The sequence below is a fragment of the Gouania willdenowi genome, chromosome 10 (assembly GCF_900634775.1).
Source record: "Gouania willdenowi chromosome 10, fGouWil2.1, whole genome shotgun sequence".
Lineage (NCBI taxonomy): Eukaryota > Metazoa > Chordata > Actinopteri > Blenniiformes > Gobiesocidae > Gouania > Gouania willdenowi.
This window is the reverse complement of record NC_041053.1, coordinates 5,693,342-5,717,702: the sequence shown is the minus strand read 5'-3', so window position 1 is coordinate 5,717,702 and position 24,361 is coordinate 5,693,342. Positions and strand designations below refer to the sequence as shown.

General features: G+C 38.3%; 1 protein-coding gene across 1 annotated transcript in view; it reads left to right on the top strand.

The window, feature by feature from the left end:
* Positions 1–24,100, top strand: part of scyl1 (SCY1-like, kinase-like 1) — a 31,641-nt gene extending 7,541 nt beyond the window's left edge. The window contains exons 2-18 of the mRNA XM_028458726.1: positions 1,456–1,596; positions 4,312–4,434; positions 4,512–4,738; positions 4,870–4,960; positions 8,276–8,431; positions 11,760–11,918; positions 12,027–12,134; positions 13,578–13,691; positions 13,775–13,930; positions 15,671–15,859; positions 17,861–17,936; positions 18,078–18,293; positions 18,782–18,903; positions 18,974–19,057; positions 21,834–22,136; positions 23,110–23,188; positions 23,271–24,100. Of these exons, the coding sequence (XP_028314527.1) occupies positions 1,456–1,596; positions 4,312–4,434; positions 4,512–4,738; positions 4,870–4,960; positions 8,276–8,431; positions 11,760–11,918; positions 12,027–12,134; positions 13,578–13,691; positions 13,775–13,930; positions 15,671–15,859; positions 17,861–17,936; positions 18,078–18,293; positions 18,782–18,903; positions 18,974–19,057; positions 21,834–22,136; positions 23,110–23,188; positions 23,271–23,395 (2,469 nt within the window). The 3' untranslated portion in view covers positions 23,396–24,100. The remainder of the gene's footprint in view (positions 1–1,455; positions 1,597–4,311; positions 4,435–4,511; positions 4,739–4,869; positions 4,961–8,275; positions 8,432–11,759; positions 11,919–12,026; positions 12,135–13,577; positions 13,692–13,774; positions 13,931–15,670; positions 15,860–17,860; positions 17,937–18,077; positions 18,294–18,781; positions 18,904–18,973; positions 19,058–21,833; positions 22,137–23,109; positions 23,189–23,270) is intronic.
* Positions 24,101–24,361: the final 261 nt, after the last annotated feature.

Here is a 24,361-nt window from a genome sequence, read left to right as displayed (position 1 = left end):
CATTAAAGTGACATTTGTAGCATATACTTTTTATTTTTTTTTTAATTTTTTTTTTACTTTTACTAAAGTAAGGGAGCAACTTCAATACTTTTACCAGAATCATTTTTTATTCAAGTATCTACACTTTTACTTGAGTACTGAAAACTAGTACTTTTGCCGCCTCTGGTTAAAGGTAGGGTTACAGTGAGGTTTTTATGGTAATAAAATCTATTACGCTATAACACAACTGTTAAATTTTATATATATATATTCTATTACGTCCCCCTCTAGGAACAAGAAAATACGTCCCACCCGCTCTTCGCCGCAACTATAATCATTTATTTGTCTATAAAATGTATAAATACACATCTGCATGTAATTCTTATATTTAAATAAGTATATATGTATAAATATTTTCATAATCAGAATCAGTTTTATTCGCCAAGTACAGTTTAAAAAAGAATACAAGGAATTGACCTTGGTGGATGGTGCGAAGAACAAAAAACAAACCAGAAACACTATAATAATAATAATAATAATAATAATAATAAATATAAATGATAAAGGATTAGGGATGTAACGATTAATCGTAAGGCAGTTAAAAATCGATTCATAGGTATCACGATTCACATCGATACTGTGAAAATTGAATCCCAGTACTTTTTTATCCAGAAGTGTTGGCGGCAGGCAGAATCTGCTAATACTTTCTTTCTGGCCGCCTTCTACTTTTAATCATGTTCATAAATGATTCCTTACCCCTTTAGCACCAAAAAATATCTGTAATATTACGTGAATATCTGTAAAAGTCACGTTTTTCTATTAGCTCTGTCTGCTAGCATAGCATATCTTCTTCACTGCAAGATATCTGCATGCCAACTGACCACTGGGTTACCAGCGCCCTCTGCTGGTCCAAACAAACTGACCTTAATACAGTGAAATGACTTTTTTTTTTTAAGTCCAATTGTTAAGGCACAAAATACATTTTCAGTTGCACTTTTAAAAATAACTATTATGCAGTTTTGCATTGTTTACTATAGAACCAGAATTTAAATTAATAGGCTTCTTCTTCATTTGTATTATTCCGTTATTTATTTAATTCAAGATTTATTTTTAGTTAAATTGCATTGTTTTGAATAGTTTATCAAGGGATTCTTTTGACAATGAAAAATAAAAGGAAAACAGTATAGTTTTTTCCCCAAAAAAATAAAGGAAAATTTTTCTGTCATTTTTCTACAATCCCATTTTGTAAAATAAATTGTGAGAGAATCGTATCGTGAATCGAATCGTATCAGGAGTTGAGTGAATCATTACATCCCTCTAAAGGATGGATATGTACATATATACAAGTGTTGCATGTCATGTTGACCGACTTGAAACATTTGATACTGAAAAATAAAATTAAATATTAAAAGAAATTAATTCTTTGGTGAGTCGCGAATACTAAAACAAAATTGTTTTCCTTGTTTATGTCCTCAGACCAATGGAGAGCCAGTGTCTGTGTTTGTGTATGACGTGACTCAGGGCACAGAGCAGCAGACCCTGCTGGCTAAAGCTGCCTTCAAACGCATGAAGACGCTACGTCACCCAAACATCTTGGCCTATGTGGATGGATTGGAGGTATGTGAGAGTTCATCAGAACAATCGTGTCTTTATAATAAATGTCTCAGAATGATTGAAGCCTCATTTCACACATAGTTATCGCACTTAAACCTTTGCTTTTCTCTTCAAATTCAGAAGGAGGTGAGTGGGATCAGGATGTATATGGTGGTTTATGATTTGGTTGTAGTCGCATTGATGTTTCTTCTCCTTTTTCATTCCTAGCCTTAGGTTATTTAACATGTTGGAGTATTAGAGCCTTTTGGTTTAGTTTTTCCCTTCCATACCCAGATCTGCTTTTCTGTAGTTTGTAGAAACAAATGGATGTGTTGATGCCTTATTGTTGCATATATTGTCATTGTACATTAACAATCTGCCAGATGTTTGTCCCATTTTTAATATTCAGATCTATGCAGATGATGCAGTTATTTTTACTCATGGTCTGCCAATTGATATAATCTCATCCAAACTTACAAATGCCTTATCTAAGGTCCAGCACTGGCTTATAGACAACTGCCTTGTGCTCAATACAACAAAAACTAAGATAGGGCCCTATCAAATCCACGTTAATGGAATTGCGGACGGAATCATCCAATGACAATTGTTAAACGCAGAAACAGACAAAATTGGCATGAAACCCCATCACTGTGGGGCAAAGAAGGTTTTTTTTTTTTTTTAATGTTTCCGGGGACCGCTTATTAGGTGCACCACCCTCCCCCCTCCTGTCCTGGCTGCATAAACTCATCTTAAACCACCACAAACACCCTCTAAAACAGCGCAAATCATCACTGACTCCTAAATACAAAGCCACCAGTGACTTTTTAACTTTGCTGTGCCTGTAAAGCTCCACCCATTTTTTGTGTAACGCAGCAGTGCTCCGTGAGAACGTGATCAGCTTTAATCATCTTCACCTGCTCAGTGTTAGTACTGTTGTGTCTGACTAACTAAGAATAACTCAGTCCGTGTTGTCTTTTAGTTCTTATATTCCAGCCTTTTGTCCGTGACTCGTAGGTACACATTCACAGTCAGCAAGCTACGTCAAGTACAAACGTTTCAGTGGGAACTTCCGGTTTACAAAATAAAAGTCAGTTGGAACAACATTATTAGAATGTTACATTCTAACAACATCTCATCAGAGCTACAGAAGATAAGATCATTTAAATTAGGTTAATTTAAACTGAGTTGATCAAAACTTAATCAATAAACCTGATCAGATTCAGTAAACCATTGATCCCTGAGAGGAAATTGGGTGACATCATTGCTGTTCTCATACATCTTTATATGACATATAAATAATTAAAAAGGAGCGGTCAGAATAATCCATGTTACTACAACTTATATCTACCTTTTAATTGTATCTTACTTTATTTTTGACATACATTTTTGTTTAATTATGAATTTTTATTTATTTATTAGTATTTATGTTGTTTCCTCACGGGAGTTAAAAAGTAATATTTTCTTTAAAAAGTGATAAATATTTCTAAAAAAAAAAATGGAATTAAAAAAGTTAAAGTGGAAAAAACGGAATTTGGAAAAAAAAAACTGATTTTATAGGGCCCTACTAAGAGCATGACATTCACAAAAAAGACCATTATCACCAAACAATCTGATGGTTTCTATAGATGGAGAGGTCATTGAATTGGTGTCTCATTTCAAGTACTTGGGAATCATACTGGACTCTAATCTAACCTTCAAGAAAAGTATAAAAAAGGTTGTTGGCACAATTAAATTTCACCTCCAAAACTTTAAACAAATCAGGCCCTCTATTTCCTCTACTGCTGCTAAATCATACCTTCATTGTATGATCCTTTTTCACATTTAGTACTGTTTACTGTTTACTGCACTAAAACCTGTAGAACAGTTGTATAAACAAGCCATCAAAGTTTTTTGCCAAAAAAACCCAATTTTTCTCACCTTTGTCCAACTTTAGACAAATGTAATCTTTTGAGTTTTAACAACTTTTGAATTTTTAAACACGCCTGCCTCATTTATGAATCTTTCCATGCCCCCCCCACCTTTCCCTTGGGGAATTTATAAGACAAAAAATAGCAATCTAAAAAGATGATCAGCCAGTAGAGGGGACTGTTAGGTATCACTGGACTACACACCATTTCTGTGAACGTTAGCACAAGTTTTAATAGTCTTCAGTATTGTTCAAGACTGTTCTACATTTACAGCTTTTTTAAAAAGAACTGAAACAAACAATGTGGTTATTATATCCATGTCTGTATCTTTTATTGTTATTGTCTTAAATGTATGAGGACTATGGATGGAAAGTAGCTTGTGCTCAAATCTGGCACATTTACACAAAGTATTGCACTGGTGTTCATTAATGTGCACTGTCCTCAAATGTCAACAAATAAACAGAAGGAAAATCTGAATTGTATTATTTAATTGACATTTTTATATGGGAAAGATCTTCCTCATGCAATACAGCTACTTTGTGTTTGGTAGTCATGATCAGTTGTGTGTGACCTCTTACATGAAACTAATTTCCTTATACACAGAGTTATGTATATATTCTATAGATTAATTAGGCAGCACTTCAATGGGCATTTTAACCCAATTTTGATTTTCTATTATTCTATTTCAGGTTGTTTTTATAATGTTCAAAAGTTACACCAAAACCAAAAGTAACTTCCAACATTTTATGCTTTTATTCCATTAATAGAGTTGCAAAAGAAGTTCCTATTTTTCAAATTAAAGCTAATATCTGTATTAATCTTGTTGTCACAGACAGACAAGAGCTTGTACTTGGTTACCGAGCAGGTGACGCCCCTCGCAGTCCACCTGAAGGCCCAGGCTGAGAAGGTTGGTGCTGGGGAGCTGGAGGTGTCCTGGGGACTCCATCAGATAGTGGTAAGGATGGGTTGGAGCACTTTGTAATAGTTTAAAATGTAGCAGGTTTTCACTTCCTCTGGGTCTCACTCCCACAGAAAGCTCTGAGTTTTCTCATCAACGACTGTCACTTACTTCACAACAACCTGGGAGTGTGGGCAGTGTTTGTGGACAGAGCTGGAGAGTGGAAACTTGGAGCCCTGGACCATGTGTCCCCTGAGCAGGGGGATCCCAGCGGGGTCTCCCTCCCTGCTCCAAAAGCTGTGTGCCCCGACATGGAAAAGTACGATCCTCCTGAAACATCTAACAGCAGCGGAGAGAAGTGGTGAGAGAGAAACAACCCACGACATTTACATCCACATTGTTCAAAATGATCATTTGTTCTGTAAGCTGCCATATTAGATCTGTATCACACATGGATTCTTGTGCATCCTCATGAATTTCTGTGTGTTGCAGGGCAGGAGAAGTGTGGAGACTTGGCTGTCTGATTTGGGAAGTGTTTAACGGTCCTCTGCCTCGCAGCTCCTCCTTACGTTCACTGGGAAAGGTTTGTACTTTCCTTAAAATATACAGTTATTATTTATCTGACTTTTAAATTCTTATTATTTTAATATTTGTATCCCTTTAGACATATAATTGGTATTAGGTATTTATGATCTAAAACACGTGTCAAACTCATGGCCCGGGGGCCTAATCTGCCTCTTTGGAGCATCCAATTTGGCCTGCAGTAGAAAATAAAAATGATAATGAAAACATGAATCATGGTGTAAATGAGACTCTACACTCCTGGTGCGTGTATAGCATGATCGTAGTAATTTTTAATGTGAAAATGTTGAAAAAACTCAAAATTCTTTCAAAATCCTTAAATTTTTGTCAAATGATTACATGTTTCCCTTATTTAAATAGATATTGGTCACAAAGTCTAGGAAATTTAAAGTTAAGATCCTGTTGGGACTTATATTTATCAGTCTTTGCTTGGATATGATTGGTTTCTTGCACATTTTGTACATGTGTACATGGAAGTGACACCTAGGGCACAATAATGTTAAAATTACTGGTTTTTCCGCATTAAAGGGGACATATCATGGTTTTAAATCCTTCCTTTTTAGATATAAATCATACAGTTGTGGTCTATATAAAGCAGAACTGCAATGCTTGGGTCTGAATTCCTCATTATAGCTCCACCCCTTTTCTACCCCTTTTCTGATGTGCTTCTGAGAGCAACTCGTTTTGGTGCTGTCTCTTTAAATGCAAATGAGACACTTCATACCCCGCCCCCTCTCGGTTCAACTCCACCCTGCTCGGCCATTTTTGTAGTTTGATAGAAGAGATACGGCTATGTAGCGGCGCATAAACTTTTTATTCAGAGGTTATTTACAAAATGTCAACAACAGAAGACTTGTCCATCCAGCCTTACATGTTTGAGCCAGAGTCTGACCTGGCGGAGCGAGATGAAAATGAAGATGATGAACCTGTAGAACCCTAACAAGTGAGCTAACACAAGCACCGAGCTAACGCTAGCGCCAAGCTAACGTCATGAAATGCATTTTAATACAGTCTTTTCGGAGACAAAAATGGCAAAATGAAATGACTGATGAAAACTCTAGACTTAAACTAAATCATGTAGGCCATATCATCAAGGATCTAAAATGAGCACACAGAGCTAACATATGAAGTCTGAAGACGGTGCAAAGGCTAAGCAACTTCTAATGCTAACAAAACAATGACAGGGACGTCTTATCATCACACTTTTTAGCGTTATTTACAGCTTACCGAAGTGCTCTGTTCGTCGTCTCCAAAGATAGAAGGAATTGAACCCTCAATCAGACAAAGTCTTTCAGCAAATCCTTCTTTATACTGGTGGAGGTCGCTGAAGCAGTCATCCTTGAAGTGCTTCGCGCGGACAAAAATGACCTTACCCACAGATGTGGGTACATTTCCGTGAAAAATAAAACTCAACCAGGCACTTTGAAAAGGTTCTGATGCTGGGAGACGGTGTAATGAAGCGTGTGGTTTACTACATCCAACAACCGAACATTTTGACTTGTCCTCTCGTAACTTCGGCATCCTTGAGCGTGGACTACAAATTCACAGCGAGAAATAAAAATGGCGGATTGCTCGAAGTGTTGGGCCTGGAGTCGATGTCTTAATTTGGCAGTTCCGCTGCAAATATTGTGACGTAATAGTTCAAAAAACGTAATAGAGAGTAGAAAAATCTAAACAGATTGAAAAATATGATCAAAACAGAATATAAAGATATCTACGGAGCACCTGAAGAGACTAATTTGATTTTTTCTGTACTTCTAAACACTCTAAATATACAACAAAATGCATTTAAGGGCTAAAAAAGTGGCTTTAGCATGATATGTCCCCTTTAAAATGTGGCCCACTTCCGATTAAACTGCTCCATATTTGGCCACAGAACTAAAATGAGTTTGACATGCTTGATCTACAAGAATACTGGTAACAGAGCATGTAACAGAGCAAAGGATTACATTAAATCAGGTTCAAAAACTCCATTCCTGGAGGGCTGCAGTCCGGCAGCTTTAAGATGTTACCCTTCTACTACACACCTTATTCTGAAGGGTTGTTCTCATGCAGCTATACAGAAAACCTAATAACGAGCTTCTGTTTGCAATCAGGTGTGTTGGAGCAGGGAGATGTGCTAAAATCAAGTAGAACTGTAGCCCTTAAAGCTGCTATCCAGAGTTTCTGAGAGAACGTCTTTATGTCCCGCCCTCAACAGCTCTACTTTCTCCCCTGCCTCTGCCAATCTACCAGAAGCTACGCCTCTACATTTGTGCACGCGCATTGCAAAACATTACAAAGTTGCACAACTACAAAAACTACACATTTATTGCTAGAGTGCCATAACTTTTGATTAAAACATGTTTATTTCCTGTCCTTGAGAAATGTCTAATCCTGGTAAGTTCGGAATCTTTTGAAAAGCAGAAAGTCCCTCTACTTTTGAAAAGCAGCTCCGAGATAAATTCTGTTGCGGTCATGATGACGTTTATCCACAAGCTTTGTACACGGACTTTCTATTCTTTTTTAGTAGAAGCTTTATACGTTGGGAATTGTGGAATGGGTAACTTTGGAGTTTAGGAATGCTCCTCCATAATACTATGCTCCTCAGAGTGATATCTGTTTGAGACGGGCGGCCTTGTTTCCATACAGTTTACGCAGCGCGTGTATTCTCAATCATCAAATTGGTTTGTTAAACATTTTTAAGGTTATCACAGCAAAAAGCCCCATTTTCTCCTACTCCAATTTTGTGTTTTTGTGATTTTAAGTTCATTGTGTTTATACAGTATGTCAAAATGAACAATCAACAGTAAATTCATACAGCTGAAGTTTTGCTGGAAAAAAAAAAAAACCAAACAAGGCAAGCTAAACAGTTTTTATGGTGACATATAAAGGTAAAACCAGAAGGCCGTTTATACCCTAGACTCCTGAGGGTTAAAGGAACAAGCCCCTAGTTGCAGAGTTTCCCTGTCCCATAACCACCAGGAGAAAAGAGGGCGTCTTCGTCCCTGATTAGTCAACACATGGTTTTGCATGGTTGCTCGGGCGCCCCCTAGTGGGAGGCTCTCGCAGTCTCCATTTATACCCCTGCTGTGTAGAAGCTGGGAAATCAAATCAAATAAAAACACATATGCTGACATCATGGCAACAGTAAAAACTATTCTGATTGGCTTCTAAGAAGCCTTTGACATCATTTTAAAGGGCATCATTGAGAGTTTTTTTCATACAGCATTTTCCCCTTGAAATGGAATATTTCTGGTTTATTTTGATGTTCTTAAAACAACAGTTGAAGGCTTGTTTAGTGGTGTTGGTATTTTACTCATTTATGTACTTGCAGATCCCAAAGACGCTGGTTTCTCATTACTGTGAACTGGTCGGGGCCAACTCCCGATCACGTCCAAACCCAGCTCGATTTCTCCAGAACTGCAGAGCACCTGGTGGATTCCTGAGCAACAGCTTTGTGGAGAGCAACCTTTTCCTGGAGGAGATTCAGGTTTGTTTGTTGTTTCTGTTTTATCTTCACCTAAAGTCAGAAAATCCTCAAACCAAACAAAATCTGGCTCACACTGGTCTTATCATTGCATGTGAGTAAATTTGGCTATCCAGTCCAGCCATTTTCTATAGCTGTTATCATATTCACAGTTACAAGATGCTTCATTTCACACCAGTTGTGTAAACAGCTGCCAGCATACTAGTTCTTTTCTGCTTTTCAATAACAACAAAACTAAGAGCAGCATCATAGGTTTTAAATAATGCAAGTTCAATAAATTATATACTGTATGTGTATTATATATATAGCAACATGTTAAAAAATTCTTAAATGATCAGTGGTCAGGAGATGCACATTTAAACACTACCTGCTACCAACTGTGCAGATTAAGCCTGGGATGATAATAGATAGATATTTAATGGAATGGGCTGAAGCAGTAACTGCTTATCAGAGCCCATCCCCAAAACAGCATTATGAAAAACTTTAGAAACAACTCAATAACAGCAGTAAATAGCTTATCAACTTATGTTTCATTAGGAGCAAAACATTTTGTTTTAAATATTTTTTTAACATAACTTAAAGTGATCCTCAAGTTAATTTCAAACTTTATAGCAGAACTAAGAAACTTTTGCTTAGCGCTTCCCCTAAAGGTCCCTTATGTGTATTTATGTCACTGTCGTAAAGACTCCACACCCCCCCAGGCAGCAGCTCCTCCCTCCCGCTACAGTGAGATGGGCAGCGAGAGGCTTCCTAAACGTACCGGGGCAAAACTAAAGCGGTTAATCTTGAATAAGCTTAAATTCTGAGTGAATTCATCTTTTAGCAACTCAGTAAAGTTGATCATTTATACCTTAAAAACAGCGCTGTTTATGATAAGGGAAGTGATCAACTAGTTATCTCCCCTCAGACACACACGCACACACACACACGCACGCACACACACACACAGGCGATGATGTCACTGAAGTGACCATAAAGCACCACTCTAGAACACACAATGGGTATGCTTCTTTATAAAGGTAAGGTGATCTAAAACACGTGTGGTCATGTGACAAAAATAAAACACATTGCCAAACATGACATATAATGAATATCATTAAATTCATGTAATGTTTATAGAACAGGGGAGGGCAAACTACGGCCCACGGGCCACTTCCTTTGGTCTTTTTAATCCGGCCCACCGAAGCCAAAATAAACAATTAAAACACAAAATGAATCGTCTCACTCTGTCATTTTTCTCAACACCCGTTGGAACCAAATGTTCTCCCATTCTCCGCTTATGCCCACCCTTTTCCAGCCACCCAGCCAATCAACACGCAGAACACATGTAAACAAAGACGAACATTGGCAGAAAAAGCTGCACGTAATGATGATGCCTTCATGGCCATGGGAAACCACAACACTCGTTGAATAAACTACATTGGGACTCAGTCTGTTACAATATCATAATTATGACTGCATTCCTTTGACTTAGTCCTGTGATGCCTGACATCCTACTAGGTATGGACAGAAAATGTAAGATGAGGAAGAAAGCAGAGTTAGATTGGTCACCGCCATAACACACCCACAAAGAAGAAGAAGAAGAAGCGGCAGAAGAACTTACTCATGGTAGAAGCGGAAACTTGAATAGCTGACCAGACAAACAGTTCTTCCACGTCGGATAATCAAAGTAAGCTGTTTGTTGATGTTTTATTGCGAGATCGCGTGGTGTCGCGTGAATACACCTGGCTCCAAGGCAGCGTAGAGCTGCCTTGGAGCCAGGTGGAGGTTGACGGAGCAAAACCGCGGCGCTGACACAGCGATACACATCTACAACAAAAAAAAGAAGCGATGACAGTGAGTGCTGAGTGTTTAATAATGAAGTAAATACTTTTCACTGAAGTTCAGTCAAAGGCTGTATACCTTATTATTTGCAAAGAAACTGTTGCTGTTTTAAAGGAATACAATATCCACCGTCACTTATCCTCCAAACATGCTGTTAATTATGCTAATAACCATTATTAACAAATTATGTTGGAGGGTTTTTTCAATCAAATACTTTTTATTTAACTGAGCTACTTTTACAAATACACACACACACACACACACACATGCAATGAGCACGGGGGGACTTGAAAGTCCCCCCGTGCTCATTGCCCCCCAAATAATCCTGACAAATAACACATGTTAAAATGTGTTGAATCAACACGGAACAAATAATATAATATTTCATAATAAATCAAAAACTAAATTAAACTCAATATCTGAATTGAAAAATAAATAAATAAATAAAAACAAATGTGAAAAGTGCAGTAGAAAACCAAAAAAAAAAAAAGAAAGAAATTCAGTACAAGTATGAAATGAACTAACAGGGGAACAAGTATCATCATGTTTCATAATGCAAGCATGTTTCATAAATATATCACAACTGAAAAACTAAATGAAATTATTTACCTGCATAAAAAAACAAATGTAAAAGTACAGCAGTCCAAATATTCAGGAAACATCAACACTTTGTTTGCAATCTGTGCCAAAAAGCTTAAGAAAACAAAAAAGTAAATGAATGTTTTAAATCAACTATAAAAGTTTGTTTCTGGTTCCACTCCACTTCATATGCTGACGTAAATCATTATGTTTGCATTTTAGTTCCACGATACATTTTGTTCCCAGTCTCATATTTAATGCTGTCTTAACGGAATGCTCTTTTAATTTATGATACATTTTAGGATTCTAAATTTGCCTAGTAATGATTTTTATTGTCAATGAAGAAAGGGTTTTTAAGAAGATTGGCATGAAATTGAAAATGTCAACCTGTCATGTCTCCATTCTCTACCACACACTTTGAGAATCACTGCTCTACTAACAGACCTGTCTCTCCTTAACTGTACAAACATTTATTTAGAATTTGGGCTAAATTTGGGTGAAAGTTGCAAATCTGTAGCATATGGTTGATTTGTTATGAAGTTTTATAAATTTGAACTTTAGACAAGAAGAAGAAGAATGTATGTATGCTGGCCCCTGAGCCAAAAAGTTTGCCCACCCCTGTTAGAGAACCACAGGTTTACAAAAATAAGAAATTAAATAAAGTAGTCATTTTTAATCAAAAAGCAACAATACTGATGTTCATTTAGTCACACACGACCGTGACAATTAAACAAAAGGAAGGAAACCCATGTCGAACAAAAACTTTTCATCTTCGTCAAAGTGTCCTCAGATAGTTTGTCGACTGTGAATCATAATTATTTTGAAAAGTTTATGTCTGTTTAACTTTTCTCTGCTGAGCTACTGTCTCTATTAGAAGTATTTAGTTCTGAGTATATTTTAAAAGGATCTTTCTACAACATTCTTTTAGATCAAGGAGCCTGCAGAGAAGCAGCAGTTCTTCCAGGATCTGAGCGATAATCTGGACTCGTTCCCTGAAGACTTCTGTAAACACAAAGTTCTTCCTCAGCTGCTCACAGCCTTTGAGTTTGGTAATGCAGGCGCTGTCGTCCTCACTCCTCTCTTTAAGGTAGAGTTCACCTTCCTGAGCAACATTCACTCCAGCTACCGTCCAGCCTACTTCTCCTATTCTAAAGGTTTTACAGCAGTTTGGCGTCTACATTTTTCCACCTGCCAGGTGGGGAAGTTCTTGTCTGCAGACGAATACCAACAGAAGATCATACCTGTCATTGTCAAGATGTTTTCTTCCACAGACCGAGCCATGAGGATTAGACTTTTACAGCAGGTGTGTATAAATCAGGTTTAAGGTCAACATAATTGTATTTGCATGATTGATAATTCATTACAATTATGGTGTAATTGTAATCTTAAGAAACTGTTGCTGTCATAATCGTAATTAAATTGTAATTGACTTTGGATAATTGACTTTTCAATTGTAATTGCCATGACAATTCTATAAAGGTTATCAATTATAATTTAGCGCTAAACTGGGGGAACCATTTTACAGTTCTGTGTACAGTTCTACACACATGTAGTTAACAACTATTAAAATATGTTTCAGATGAAGCTTTCCCACATTTTACCATTTAAAAAAAGAATAGAAATCTAGGGATATACTGACACAAAAAAGGGTCAAATTCCCACACCAAAATTATTAAACCATATTTTCATTGATTAGGAAGTCTAACAAGATAACCAATAGATAGGAAATAAATTAGATGATAGATATTTGTTTGTAGTGTATTTTATAGATGAATTAGGACCTGTTAGCATTAGAGATGCTAACAGAAAGCTAACACAAGAGGAAGATTCACTTTTATTAGGTTATTTATTTCAGGCTCAGTAATTGTGATTAATTGTAATTGAACTTTAAAATTGAGAACATAATTGTAATTGACTTTCTGAGGATAAAAAAATTAATTTAATTGTAATTGGGAACAAATGCTGGTCTCTGTAACTGAATTGTAATTGTAACTGAAAAATGTAATTGACTCCAACCCTGGTATAAATATTCCTCACTTGAGTTTTTCAAGTTCTTGGAAACATTGATTTAAGTTTAGATTGAATCATATTTGTAATCTTTGGATTAAATCGTCTTCGATACTGTAAGGTAAATATTGGTCCAGTCAAGTTTATTTGTATAGAACTTTTCATTTACAGGACAATTTAAAGTGCTTTACACAAGACAAACATCACAGTAATGCCAGCACACCATGACAATGACATTTAAAACAATATCAACCAATAAAACAGGATAATATCAAATGAAATAGTGTGACTGTTTAATTAAAGGCAGTGTTCATTAAAAATGTCTTTCACCTAGATTTAAAAGAGCTGATAGTTTGGGTGATCTGCAGTTATTTGGGAGTTTGTTTCACAGATGAGGAGCATAAAATCTGAACGCTGCTTCTTTCGTGTTTGGTTTTTGTTCTGGGAACATAAAGCAGGTTTGTCTCAGACGACCTGAGACCTCTGGGTGGTTCATATCTGAGTAGAAGGTTTGAGAGATATTTCTTGTACCATGCAGAGCTTTTTGAACAAGTAACAGTATTTTATAGTGAGTTCTCTGACTGACTGAATGCCAGTTTAAGGATTTGAGAACTGAATTTATGTGATCCACTTTCTTTGTATTTGTGAGGACTTGGGCAGCAGCGTTCTGAATTAACTGCTGCTTTTTGTCATTGTGTGTGTGTGTGTGCGTGTGTGTGACGTTCCTTGTCGTTCTCAGATGGAGCAGTTCATTCAGTACCTTAATGAAGCAGCGGTCAACAATCAGATTTTCCCTCATGTTGTTCACGGCTTCACAGACACTAACCCAGCCATCCGGGAGCAAACGGTTAAGGTGGTGAATCTGCTCAAAGCACAAAGCAAAGGATGTGACTGTATTTGACCTTTCTAATGGGATTCATTCCCCCCCTGTTTTAGTCCATGTTGCTCCTGGCCCCCAAGCTGAACGAGGCCAACCTAAACCAGGAGCTGATGCGACACTTCGCCCGGCTGCAGGCCAGAGACGAACAAGGCCCGATCCGCTGCAACACCACCGTCTGCCTGGGAAAGATTGCCTCCTACCTCAACGCAGGGGTACTGCACGCATCTTTAACTCAGGGTTTCTCAAATGGGGGTACGCAATGGCACTACGGGGAGTACTTGAGAGAGATTGGTAATTTAAAGCATTCAAAATATGGGGTTTTAGAATTGTTTTTTTTTGGTAGAGAGTAACTAAACCCCTGCTTTCTCCTGACCTGCCTCTACAGAGAAATAAAAAAAAAATGCCTCGATTATGGGCTTTACTCCTGACGCAGTAAGACACACCCACTCAGAGAACCGGGTCAATGCTGGCAGTAACAGGCCGCTGCCTGCTCAACTACTATATATAATACACACTGCACAAACAGACCCACAGAGATCTATCACTCATAAACTGTCCCTGCTTTACTCTCGCCATGAGCCTCAGAACACCTCACACACACAAACACACACAAAGACACACCGCAGCAATAAGTACATGCACGTTTGTGCACATGCGGAGACAGACGGGGATACGTAAATTATGTGTCTGTACACGCACACACAGCTTGATGAACCCTCTGATTAGGCCAGAATCTGCTCTTTATAGAAGCACAGAGTCAGAAACATCACCGCTACAGCAGCTGTTTCACACACGGAACATTAGACATTCTTATTAAAACTGTCAATCAGTGCTCACTGAGGGCTGTGATTGGAGGAAACCCTCCTCCCTTATCCCTTATACCCAACAGTGAAAGTTGATGAAGCAGGGCATTCCAAAGAATTTGTCTTAGTCAAAAGCAAAATTCACTTGTAATAGCTGGCGTTCAACCACTAAATGTGCAAAATGAAAATAATTTATTAAAATTTTAAAAGTTGGACTAGGATAATCAACAGCACTACTTAATACCCTAATACATATGTATACAGCAGAAAAAAGTGCGTTTGGGGTTTAGTTACTCTTTTAATATGATAATCATAATAACAATGATTTTGACTAAAACATGAACTGAAATACAACAGTCAGTCTTGGTCCCACACCAGGCGGGAGATGAACATAAATGTTAGTAACTATAGAAATAAATCTACTCAGGAGTCAGATTTTTTTAATGTGTTAACACTTACTAATTCTATCATTATGTTCTATAGTTGTTGTTTTTAAGTATTCTGAACAAAATGTGAGAGGAAAATGAACAAATAAAGTGTCAGTCTTGGTCCCACCCAGGCGTAAGATGACTGAAAATTATTTAAAAAAAATATCTATTCAGTAGCTACTAAATCTAGACTTTTCAACCCTGGGGTTGGGACCCCATGTTGGGTTGCGTGGAGTTTAAATAGGATCGCCTGAAATGTCTGAAAAATGTTTAATTTTAATTATTATTCTTTTTTTAAATTAAAGCAACACAGTCTTAAACAACTGTTTCAATACTTTTGCGTTGTGAATCTAGTTCAACTAAAATGCAGTAAAAAAAACTTATTCTAGGAAAAAAAATGTCTTTGGGGTCGCCAGAGATTCTTGATATTGAGATGGGGTCACAATCCAAAAAAGGTTGGGAACCACTGCACTAAATACAGTTTTTTTTTCCTACTTATTTACAAAATGAGATGCTTTAACATGGATGTTATCACTCATTCATTCCATCATTATGATCTATAGTTGCTTTTAAATATTTTTCTAAGCAAAATGTTGTGGTTGGACAAATGGGGCACTTGGATTGAGAAATAAGAGAAAGGGGGCAGTGAAGCCAAAATAAGTTTGAGATTCACTGATTGAGCTCAAACATTTGAGTAAAACCATAATAAATCTTGTTACAGACCCGACAGCGTGTTCTGATTTCTGCCTTCTCACGAGCTACTAAAGACCCTTTCCCTGCATCACGGTCCGCTGGCGTCTTGGGCTTTGCAGCCACACACAACTACTACAGCATCTCAGAGATCGCTGCCCGAATCCTCCCCACCCTCTGTGTCATTACTGTGGACCCTGATAGGAGCGTCAGGGATCAGGTACAGCTCACTACTCATTATACACATACATGTTACATAACATTATTTAGGTTTTTGCAAACAGTGAAGACAAATTCACAGTTGAAATGGTGAATGCAGAAATTATGCATTTAGTTTGTAAAATGTTTGCATTTAATTTGGCATTAATGCTGCTAACTATGGTGTAATGATTCATCCATGATTAGAACGATGAATCGATTTATATTCCTATGATACAACTACATTGATCTGTGCTCGGCAAGTTGTCCTTTCAGATGAAATAAATCGATCTGAAATTGTAGGGTAAACAATCAAATGTATCGATACAAGGAAATAACTCATTGGATTTAAGCACGACAGGCTTTATATGGATCTGTTTTAAAAGCACTTTTAATAATAAAGGTCAAACACTAGCAGACAAACACATGGCATGGAGGAGAAGCCAGTGAGCGAGAAACTGATCAATCCACCTTTGGGTTCCAGACGCTTGTCACCAGCGTCGAATACGCTCGGGACGCGAGTCCAAACTAGTCAGGAAGAGAGTGCGTTGAGGGGAGGGGCTTCTCTGTTGCCGGTGGTGTTCATACAATGGATGATATTGTGGTGATCAGTTACATTCATAATTCACCCAGTGACTGTGAAGTGGTGAAAAACATTATTGTGTTGAGAAGACGGTGTTTCAGGTCAGATGTATTTTGGTGTGACTCAGTGTGTTCACTGTGATGTTAGAGGGCTGTAGAGAAGTGTGGTTGAATGAAGAATAAAGTTTGGCGTTCCTTGCTGAACACGCCGCCTCTGACTCCCGTTCATTGGCTCTACATTATCAAGAAAGTGGCTTGGCTTTATTTGAGCCTCGGCGCCGTTTCAGGATTCACTAGAGCTGCGCTCGGACGAGAGTCGCTTTCAGCGCTACTTCAGTCTCTCCCGTGCCCATTTTGATGACCTGCTGACCCACATGGGTGCTCGCATCTCCTACCAGGACACCAACTACAGGCGCTCTATGCCAGCAGAAGAGCCTGTCCATCTGTCTCCGCCTTCGGTTAGTGTGTTTTTTTTTCTTTCATTATTCTGAATTCGTTACGGTTGGGGAACTCTCCTGATTGGTCGACGTGCCGCAATATGCCCCAAAAGTTCAACAATCTCAACTCCAGCGTTGGAGGCGCCGTCATGTCAAAAGCGTGAAATCTCAAAACGCGCGCCGTTTGCCACGCGAAAAGCTTCAAAATGCACCGCACAGCAGGCGTGGGACGTGCAGCGGGACCTCTGATGCGCCCCAGAAGCGCGTCCACCATATGTTGTCTATGTAAACCTGACGCTTTCGACGCGTTTGGTGTGAATGCTCCTTTCGCTCTGCAGAAGCTGTAGCTTCACCATCAGATTCAACCACTGCTCATTTAATCTGAACAGATCTTGGTTGCACTTCATTTTTTATATTAATTTTGTATTATTTTGACTTATAAAAAAACAAGCAGAAGAGTCAGGTGAACCTAATACGTATTTTTTATTGAAAACGTATTGAAAAGTTAACATCCTGTTCATTTAAACTGAAGTGTTGGTGTGTCTTTGTTCAAATAAAATGTGAATTTATTTACCATTAAATTATGTTTACTTGTCTGTTTATGTCCACAATACATTTTTTCTGATTAGATGAATAAACAGGAGTCTATGAAAGCTCACCTGCACTGTGCAGTATTTATTTTAGTCACACTAATTGAGTTACTATTTTGACTAAAAAGTTACTGAATCGATTTCAAGTCACTGAGTGGTTTTGGATCGAATCATCATCCTTGAATTGAATCAACAACAATGAATCGTGTTTCAAATCGAATCGTTGCTAAAACGAATCGTTACACCCCTACTCCCAACCACTGGACGAGGCGGCGTCTACAGAATCCAAAATCTTAAAAAAAAAAAAAAGAAAAAGAAAAAAAGGTCCAAATTATTGTTTTTCTTTACTTTTGTAAGTCAAATGAAGTCACTTGTTGAGTCTCTAATCAGGAAGTGTCTCCATTGTTTTGTCAGGCGTTTAAAGCCATCAAGAGTTTTCTTACTAAGCTGGAGACTGTGTCAGAAGATCCAAGCCAGCTGTCTGAGATAGGTACGGAGCCCAGTCCACTTCTCCTTGTGATGATATGTGACTTTTAATCAAAAACTAACACATTCTGGCACTGCTGACAAGGCAGTGTCTGACTTGTGCCTTTGAAAGTTGAGACTTTAACGTGTTTATGTCTGTGTACAGAGAAGGACGTTGGTTCCTGTGCTCAGCCGGCTGGTACTTCCTCCAGCTGGACCGGCTGGGCTGTGACCGGCATGTCTTCCATCACGTCAAAGCTGATCCGTAATGCTCCAGGACCAGGATCCGGACCAGAGGGGGGTGGAGCCGTCGAGGGCGGCGAGCCGGCCAACAACTCTACCACCAACCCTTCCAGCCCTGCAGATGGAGCCTCTGCTTCTGGTCGGTGTTTCAGAATAATATTATCCAGGGTCCCCACGGTCATGAAATTCCTGAAAAAGTTATGGAATTTAAAAAAACGTCAAAAGTCACGGAATAATTTAACGTTTTTGTAATATAGCTTATTTTATTTTAATGTTTAAAATCCAACCTTTGCTATTTCTATGGGGCGTTAACCCTAACACCTTGTGTTGTAGTACATTGCTTTTAATAAACATGATAGCACTTAGTTAGTTGTGCCACATTTTTGCTACTAACCATGGCCCACTGTCAGTTACACACTGCTCTAATGGCCTTGAATAGATCCTAGCTGTTCAAAAATAAAAGATGGAAATTTGGTCAAATACTTTGGAAAAGTTTTGAAAAATCATTGTGAAAAAAGTGTGGGAACCCTGATTATGTCATGAAAAGTGTTTTTTGACTTTCAGGAACTCAAATGCAGATTTTATTACTTTCGTATAGTCAGTCAAATGCTTTTATTTCAATTCAAGGATCTGATGATAAAACTCCGCAAGCCTCTTCGACTCACCACCAGCCAGAGACGATCAACGCCTCAGACGATGAACTGACAGCAGAGCGCTGGGATGACGAGGAGGACTGGGGGAGCTTAGAGGTTGTTAGAAATAATTCTTCCTCTGCAAATGAGAGGTTTAATATCAGAACTCATACTGCTGTGTTCACAGGAACCAGACAAAACTCTGACTGAGACGGACGACTGGAACACTGACTGGACTGGAGGAGCCAACAAAAAGACCAGTGACAAGAAAGTAGGAGTCCTCAGTGTCGTACATCAGTGTTTGTACAGCGTACACTCCTGCACTAGGGCTGGGAAATATGGACCAAAATTCATATCTTGATATTTTTTCTCAAGATGGCGATATACGATATAAAGTTTGATAATTTTAATTCAAATAAAGTCTGACCAGAAACTTTAAAAAAAATATAAAATGGGACACTAGCGGCCCCAAAGGTAAATGCACAAAATGACAGCAAAAAATACACAAAAGGAATACAAAAACACAAATTAACAGAGAAATACACAAAAGAACAGCACTAACACTTAATAGGACAACAAAATACACAAAAGGAGAAAAAAATGCACAATTGGAAATCAAAAATACAGTACACAAAAAAAAAACATACAAACAAATGGAGAAATACACACAAGAATGACAAAAAACTCAATGGGACAACAGAAATACATGAACACATACATGTGGATTTTGTTGGTTTTTTCCCCTTATTATTATGAATTTTATATTTTGATAAATGCTATGAGATTACCTTTATTTATATAGATCAAATTACAACAAAGTTGAATTGAATTAAAAGAACACAAATGAACAAAATGACACAGAAGGGGAAAATATACACAATGGGACAACAAAAATCCAAGAACAACATACAGTTGTGTGCGAAAGTCAGGGCACCCCTTTAAAAACAGCATATTTTATATATTTAAAAAGTTATATTCATATTTACTGTCTCTCTGGTATATGGGAAAAAAAGACAATATTGTCAGGAAACATTAATGCATAGTTACATTTTATTTTATAAATTGAACAAAATTACAAAAATGAAAAACATAATTTTGGCATGTGCAAAAGTCGGGGCACCCTACAGCATCAGTACCTTCAGTACTTAGTAACACCCCCTCTGGCAGATATCACAGCTTGTAAACGCTTCTTATAGCCAACAACAAGTCTCTGGATTCTATTATTTGGGATTTTTCCCCATTCTTCCTTGCAAAAGGCTTCCAGTTCTGCAATATTCCTAGGACATCTTGCATGCACAGCTCTTTTAAGATCTACCCACAGATTTTCGATAATGTTTAAGTCGGGAGACTGTGAAGGCCATTCCAAAACCTTCAGCTTGCGTTTCTTGAAGTAGTCCATGGTGGATTTGGAGGTATGTTTAGGATCATTATCCTGTTGTAGAAGCCATCCTCTTTTCAGCTTTAGCTTTTTTACAGATGCTGTGATATTTGCCTCCAGAATTTGCTGGTATTTAATTGAATCCATTCTTCCTCCACCCGAGCAATGTTTCCTGTCCCACTGGCTGCAACACAACCCCAAAGCATGATGGATCCACCCCCATATTTAACAGTTGGCAAGGTGTTCTTTTCATGAAATGCTGCTCCTTTTTTTCTCCAAACATACCTTTGCTTATTGTGGCCAAAGAGTTCTATTTTAACTTCATCAGTCCACAGCACTTGTTTCCAAAAGTCATCAGGCTTCTGTAGATGTTCTGTTGCATATTTTTGATGTTGTATTTTATGATGAGGTCGTAGATAAGGTTTTTTTCTACAGACTCTTCCATGAAGGTCTCGTTTGTGCAAGTATCGGCGCACAGTGGAAGGGTGCACCACCAGTCCTGAGTCTGCTAAATCTTCCTGGAGGTCTTTTGAAGTCAAATGTGGGTTTTGGTTTACCTTTCTGACCAGACTACGAGCTGTTCTCTCCGAGAGTTTCCTTGGTCTTCCAGATCTCTTCTTGACCTCCACAGTTCCCCTCACCTGCCATCTCTTAATTATGCCTCGCACTGTGGAAACTGCAAGCTGAAAACGCTTTGCTATCTTCTTGTAGCCCTCCCCGGCATTGTGGGCATCAATTATTTTCATTTTTTCTGTCTTACACAGCTTCTTAGAGGAACCCATGGTTGCTGAGTGTTTGTACAAGGTTTGTGGAGTCGCCGTATTTAAGAAACCCTCAAATTGGCACCAGCTGGCACTCCCTAATGACAATTGTTGACACATGCTTCAGGACCAATGAGCTGGTAGAGGTCTGAGCTTGTAAAAAGAATCTGACACTTTGAAACTCTCAGGGTGCCCCGACTTTTGCACATGCCAAAATTATGTTTTTCATTTTTGTAATTTTGTTCAATTTATAAAATAAAATGTAACTATGCATTAATGTTTCCTGACAATATTGTCTTTTTTTTCCACATATACCAGAGAGACAGTAAATATGAATATAACTTTTTAAATATATAAAATATGCTGTTTTTAAAGGGGTGCCCTGACTTTCGCACACAACTGTACATACCCAAAAATACACAAAATAGCTCAGAAAGATGTCCAAAATTACCAAGAAATACACAACAAAAATACAAAGGACAACAAAATACCAACAGGAGGAAATGATGTACAATGGGATTGAGATATTTATTAACAAACAGCTGCAGAATATTTTTCCTCCTCTAAGGGACAGCACATGTGAGTGAGTTCTGTAGTGTAGCTTGTTTAGGGGAGGTTCTGGGTTAGAACACTCAGTAATCATCCAACTGTGCTTTTCATGCTGTTCTGAGAAATAGCAAAAGCAGCAACACCTAAAACAAGTATTTCAATACAAAATAGGCTATAAAATAAAAATAATAAATAATATATCGATATAGGCAATATTGTAATTTTCTGTATCGCCAATAAAAAAAACTCAATATTTCTTGAATCTTGATATAATGCCCAGCCCTATTCTGCACTATTACTGCATTCTCTATAAAGATTCAATTTAAACTCTAAACTCATTCTTTCCTCTTTCGTGGTAGGTGGGCCGCTCGTCTGTGTCGGTGAAAAAGCAGAGCTCTGATTGGAGCAGCTCAGGCTGGGATGCTGATGACAGCTGGTCCAATGACAAGGAAGGTCAGGGTCAGAGTTCAGCGGGCGAGGACGGCTGGGGCAACGACTGGGGAGAGGAGGACACTAACCCAGCCAATAGGAGCCTCCCTTTGCCAGAAGGCGTGCGTTTAGCCAGTGAATACAACTGGGACAGCAGCGCCACGTCCAAGGGAGTCACTCACAATGATCTGTTCGCCAGCGTTTCTCAGAGAAACTCAACTAATGCTGCTATGGTGAGACAGTAGGGAGTCAGTGGAGCGTAATAGCCAGAATATTAATGGGACTTTGTCCACCTATATAACAAGAAACCATAGGCAGACAGCGCCATCTCATGTTTAAAATGTGAATTACCTCTGTTTAGACAAAAAAAAATCATTGTTTTAAATATAAAGTATGGTAGTGTTTAAAGACTGGGTGGTCCCTTTAAAATGGCTGCCAAAGTCATTTTAGATCAGGGACCAAATACGGAGCAGTTTGAGGTTAAAAACGAGCAGTTTCAACAATATTGTGCCACTTCAACATATAAATAATATGTAAAGTATGTTTGGAACTGACGATATCTGAGCAATAAGTGACAGATATCATTCCCTGCAGGATCTTCACTTTCAATTTTCCTTAATTTGACCATTTTTTTATTCAAATTTGAGGAAATGTTTTGCTAAATTTGAGGAATATTGCAGTAATGTGAAATAATTGCAAGTTTTTTCAACAATATGACTTTAAAAATGACTGCCATCATGTGATTGAAGCACAGGAAAACTGTGAGTCCTGAAACATATTGGGAGTTTCATGAAATTGTTTGCATTTACAACTGAATTAGTTGATAATTTACACACAATACTTTTGGCTTTTCTGTCATTTTAATTTTTAACTTTGTCCTTCGGGCTGAATTGGATGCTCTTATGGGCTGGATTTGGCCCCAGGACCTGGACTTTGACACATACTATAAGTATGAGTTGTTCTGTGTGAGGATGAACAGAGTGCACTGGGAATACTAGTCACAGTTCATGAGGTTCTTAAACAGTGAGTTTATTGTATTGGAGGAATAGATTAGTGTGTTTTGGTGATTCCACCTCAGTTAAACTGGTTTTATCGTTCACTCACCAACCTGCTTCATGAGACCACTCTAATATTGACAGTAATAGTTTTGTTGCAGCTAAGCTAGGCTAATGTAGCTCTTTGGGATGTTCACGTCATCTCTTTCAGTCTGGAGTTGGTTGGGCTGAGGAGGCCACGGGGGACTGGGGAACTGAGGAGAGCTGGGAATCAGTGGATGGAAGTCACAGTAAGTTCTGATGACGTTTCTTTCCCTGCTGACACGTGTCTGTAACCCACTGTGTTTGTGTGCGTGTGTCCGTGTCCACCAGGCCTCAGCAAGGCCGAGCTGTCCAAAAAGAAACGTGAGGAGAGGCGGAAAGAGCTGGAGGCGAAGCGTGCTGAACGTAAGGCCGCCAAAGGTCCGCTCAAACTGGGAGCACGCAAGCTGGAATAACGGCAGTTAGTGAGCCACTGGACCAGTGGGTGGAGATGTTGACATTAGAAGGAAGTGAAGTGTCAGAGGACCAACCCTGGTTTCCTGTGTGAGCTCATTACAACAGACTGATGGGAAGCATGGACACAGCTTTCAGCCTCAGTCTTCACCTGCTATTTTTTTATCTATAAAAAGTCAGTGTTGTAAAGTAAGTGTGTATATATATATATATATATATATATCTGCTCTTAACTAAAGTTACCGTTTTAGAGACAGAAGGAAATGGGGTTTATTTAAATCTTGAATGCGTTCCAGTACATTCAGTAGTTCATGAACAAACAGTACATACATGCATGTGCTGCAAACTCCTGTTGTCCTGTTTTTTTGCACATACATCACTGAACTGGAGCAGCAGGCTAGTGGTATATCTGTATGGAACACACGTGTGATTGCGTGCGTGTGTGTGTGGTGTATAATGTCAGAGTTGTGTAAAGGATTAGTTTCGTCTGTGGATGTTTGGACAGAACTCGCTGAATCCTCTTTATCCTTTTCATTTGTGCCTTTTATCAAGTGCTCTGACACACACACACACACACACCCACAGGTCACAACCATCAACTTTAACACCAATATCCTGGTTTCATGTGACCAATTCTTTTTTTTAAAGCAGAATGAAACCATGTAGCATGTGAGTAAAATATATTGAAATAAATGTTTCCTAATAAACTCTTGAGTCTTTCTTTATATGACAGTTTATCTGCATTTCTGGAGTCCTCAGCATAAAGCAAGCATGAGTCGTTATTATATCACAGAACTCTGTGAGACAAACACATTTTTACCTCCGCCGATCATGAAGCGCAGAGCGGAACGTTATGTTTTATCCTGCGTTTCAATCAATCTTTATTTGTATAGCGCCAAATCATAACCAATGGTATCTCAAGACACTTTACAGTAGAGCAGTCTTAAGGACAGACTCTTCATTTTATG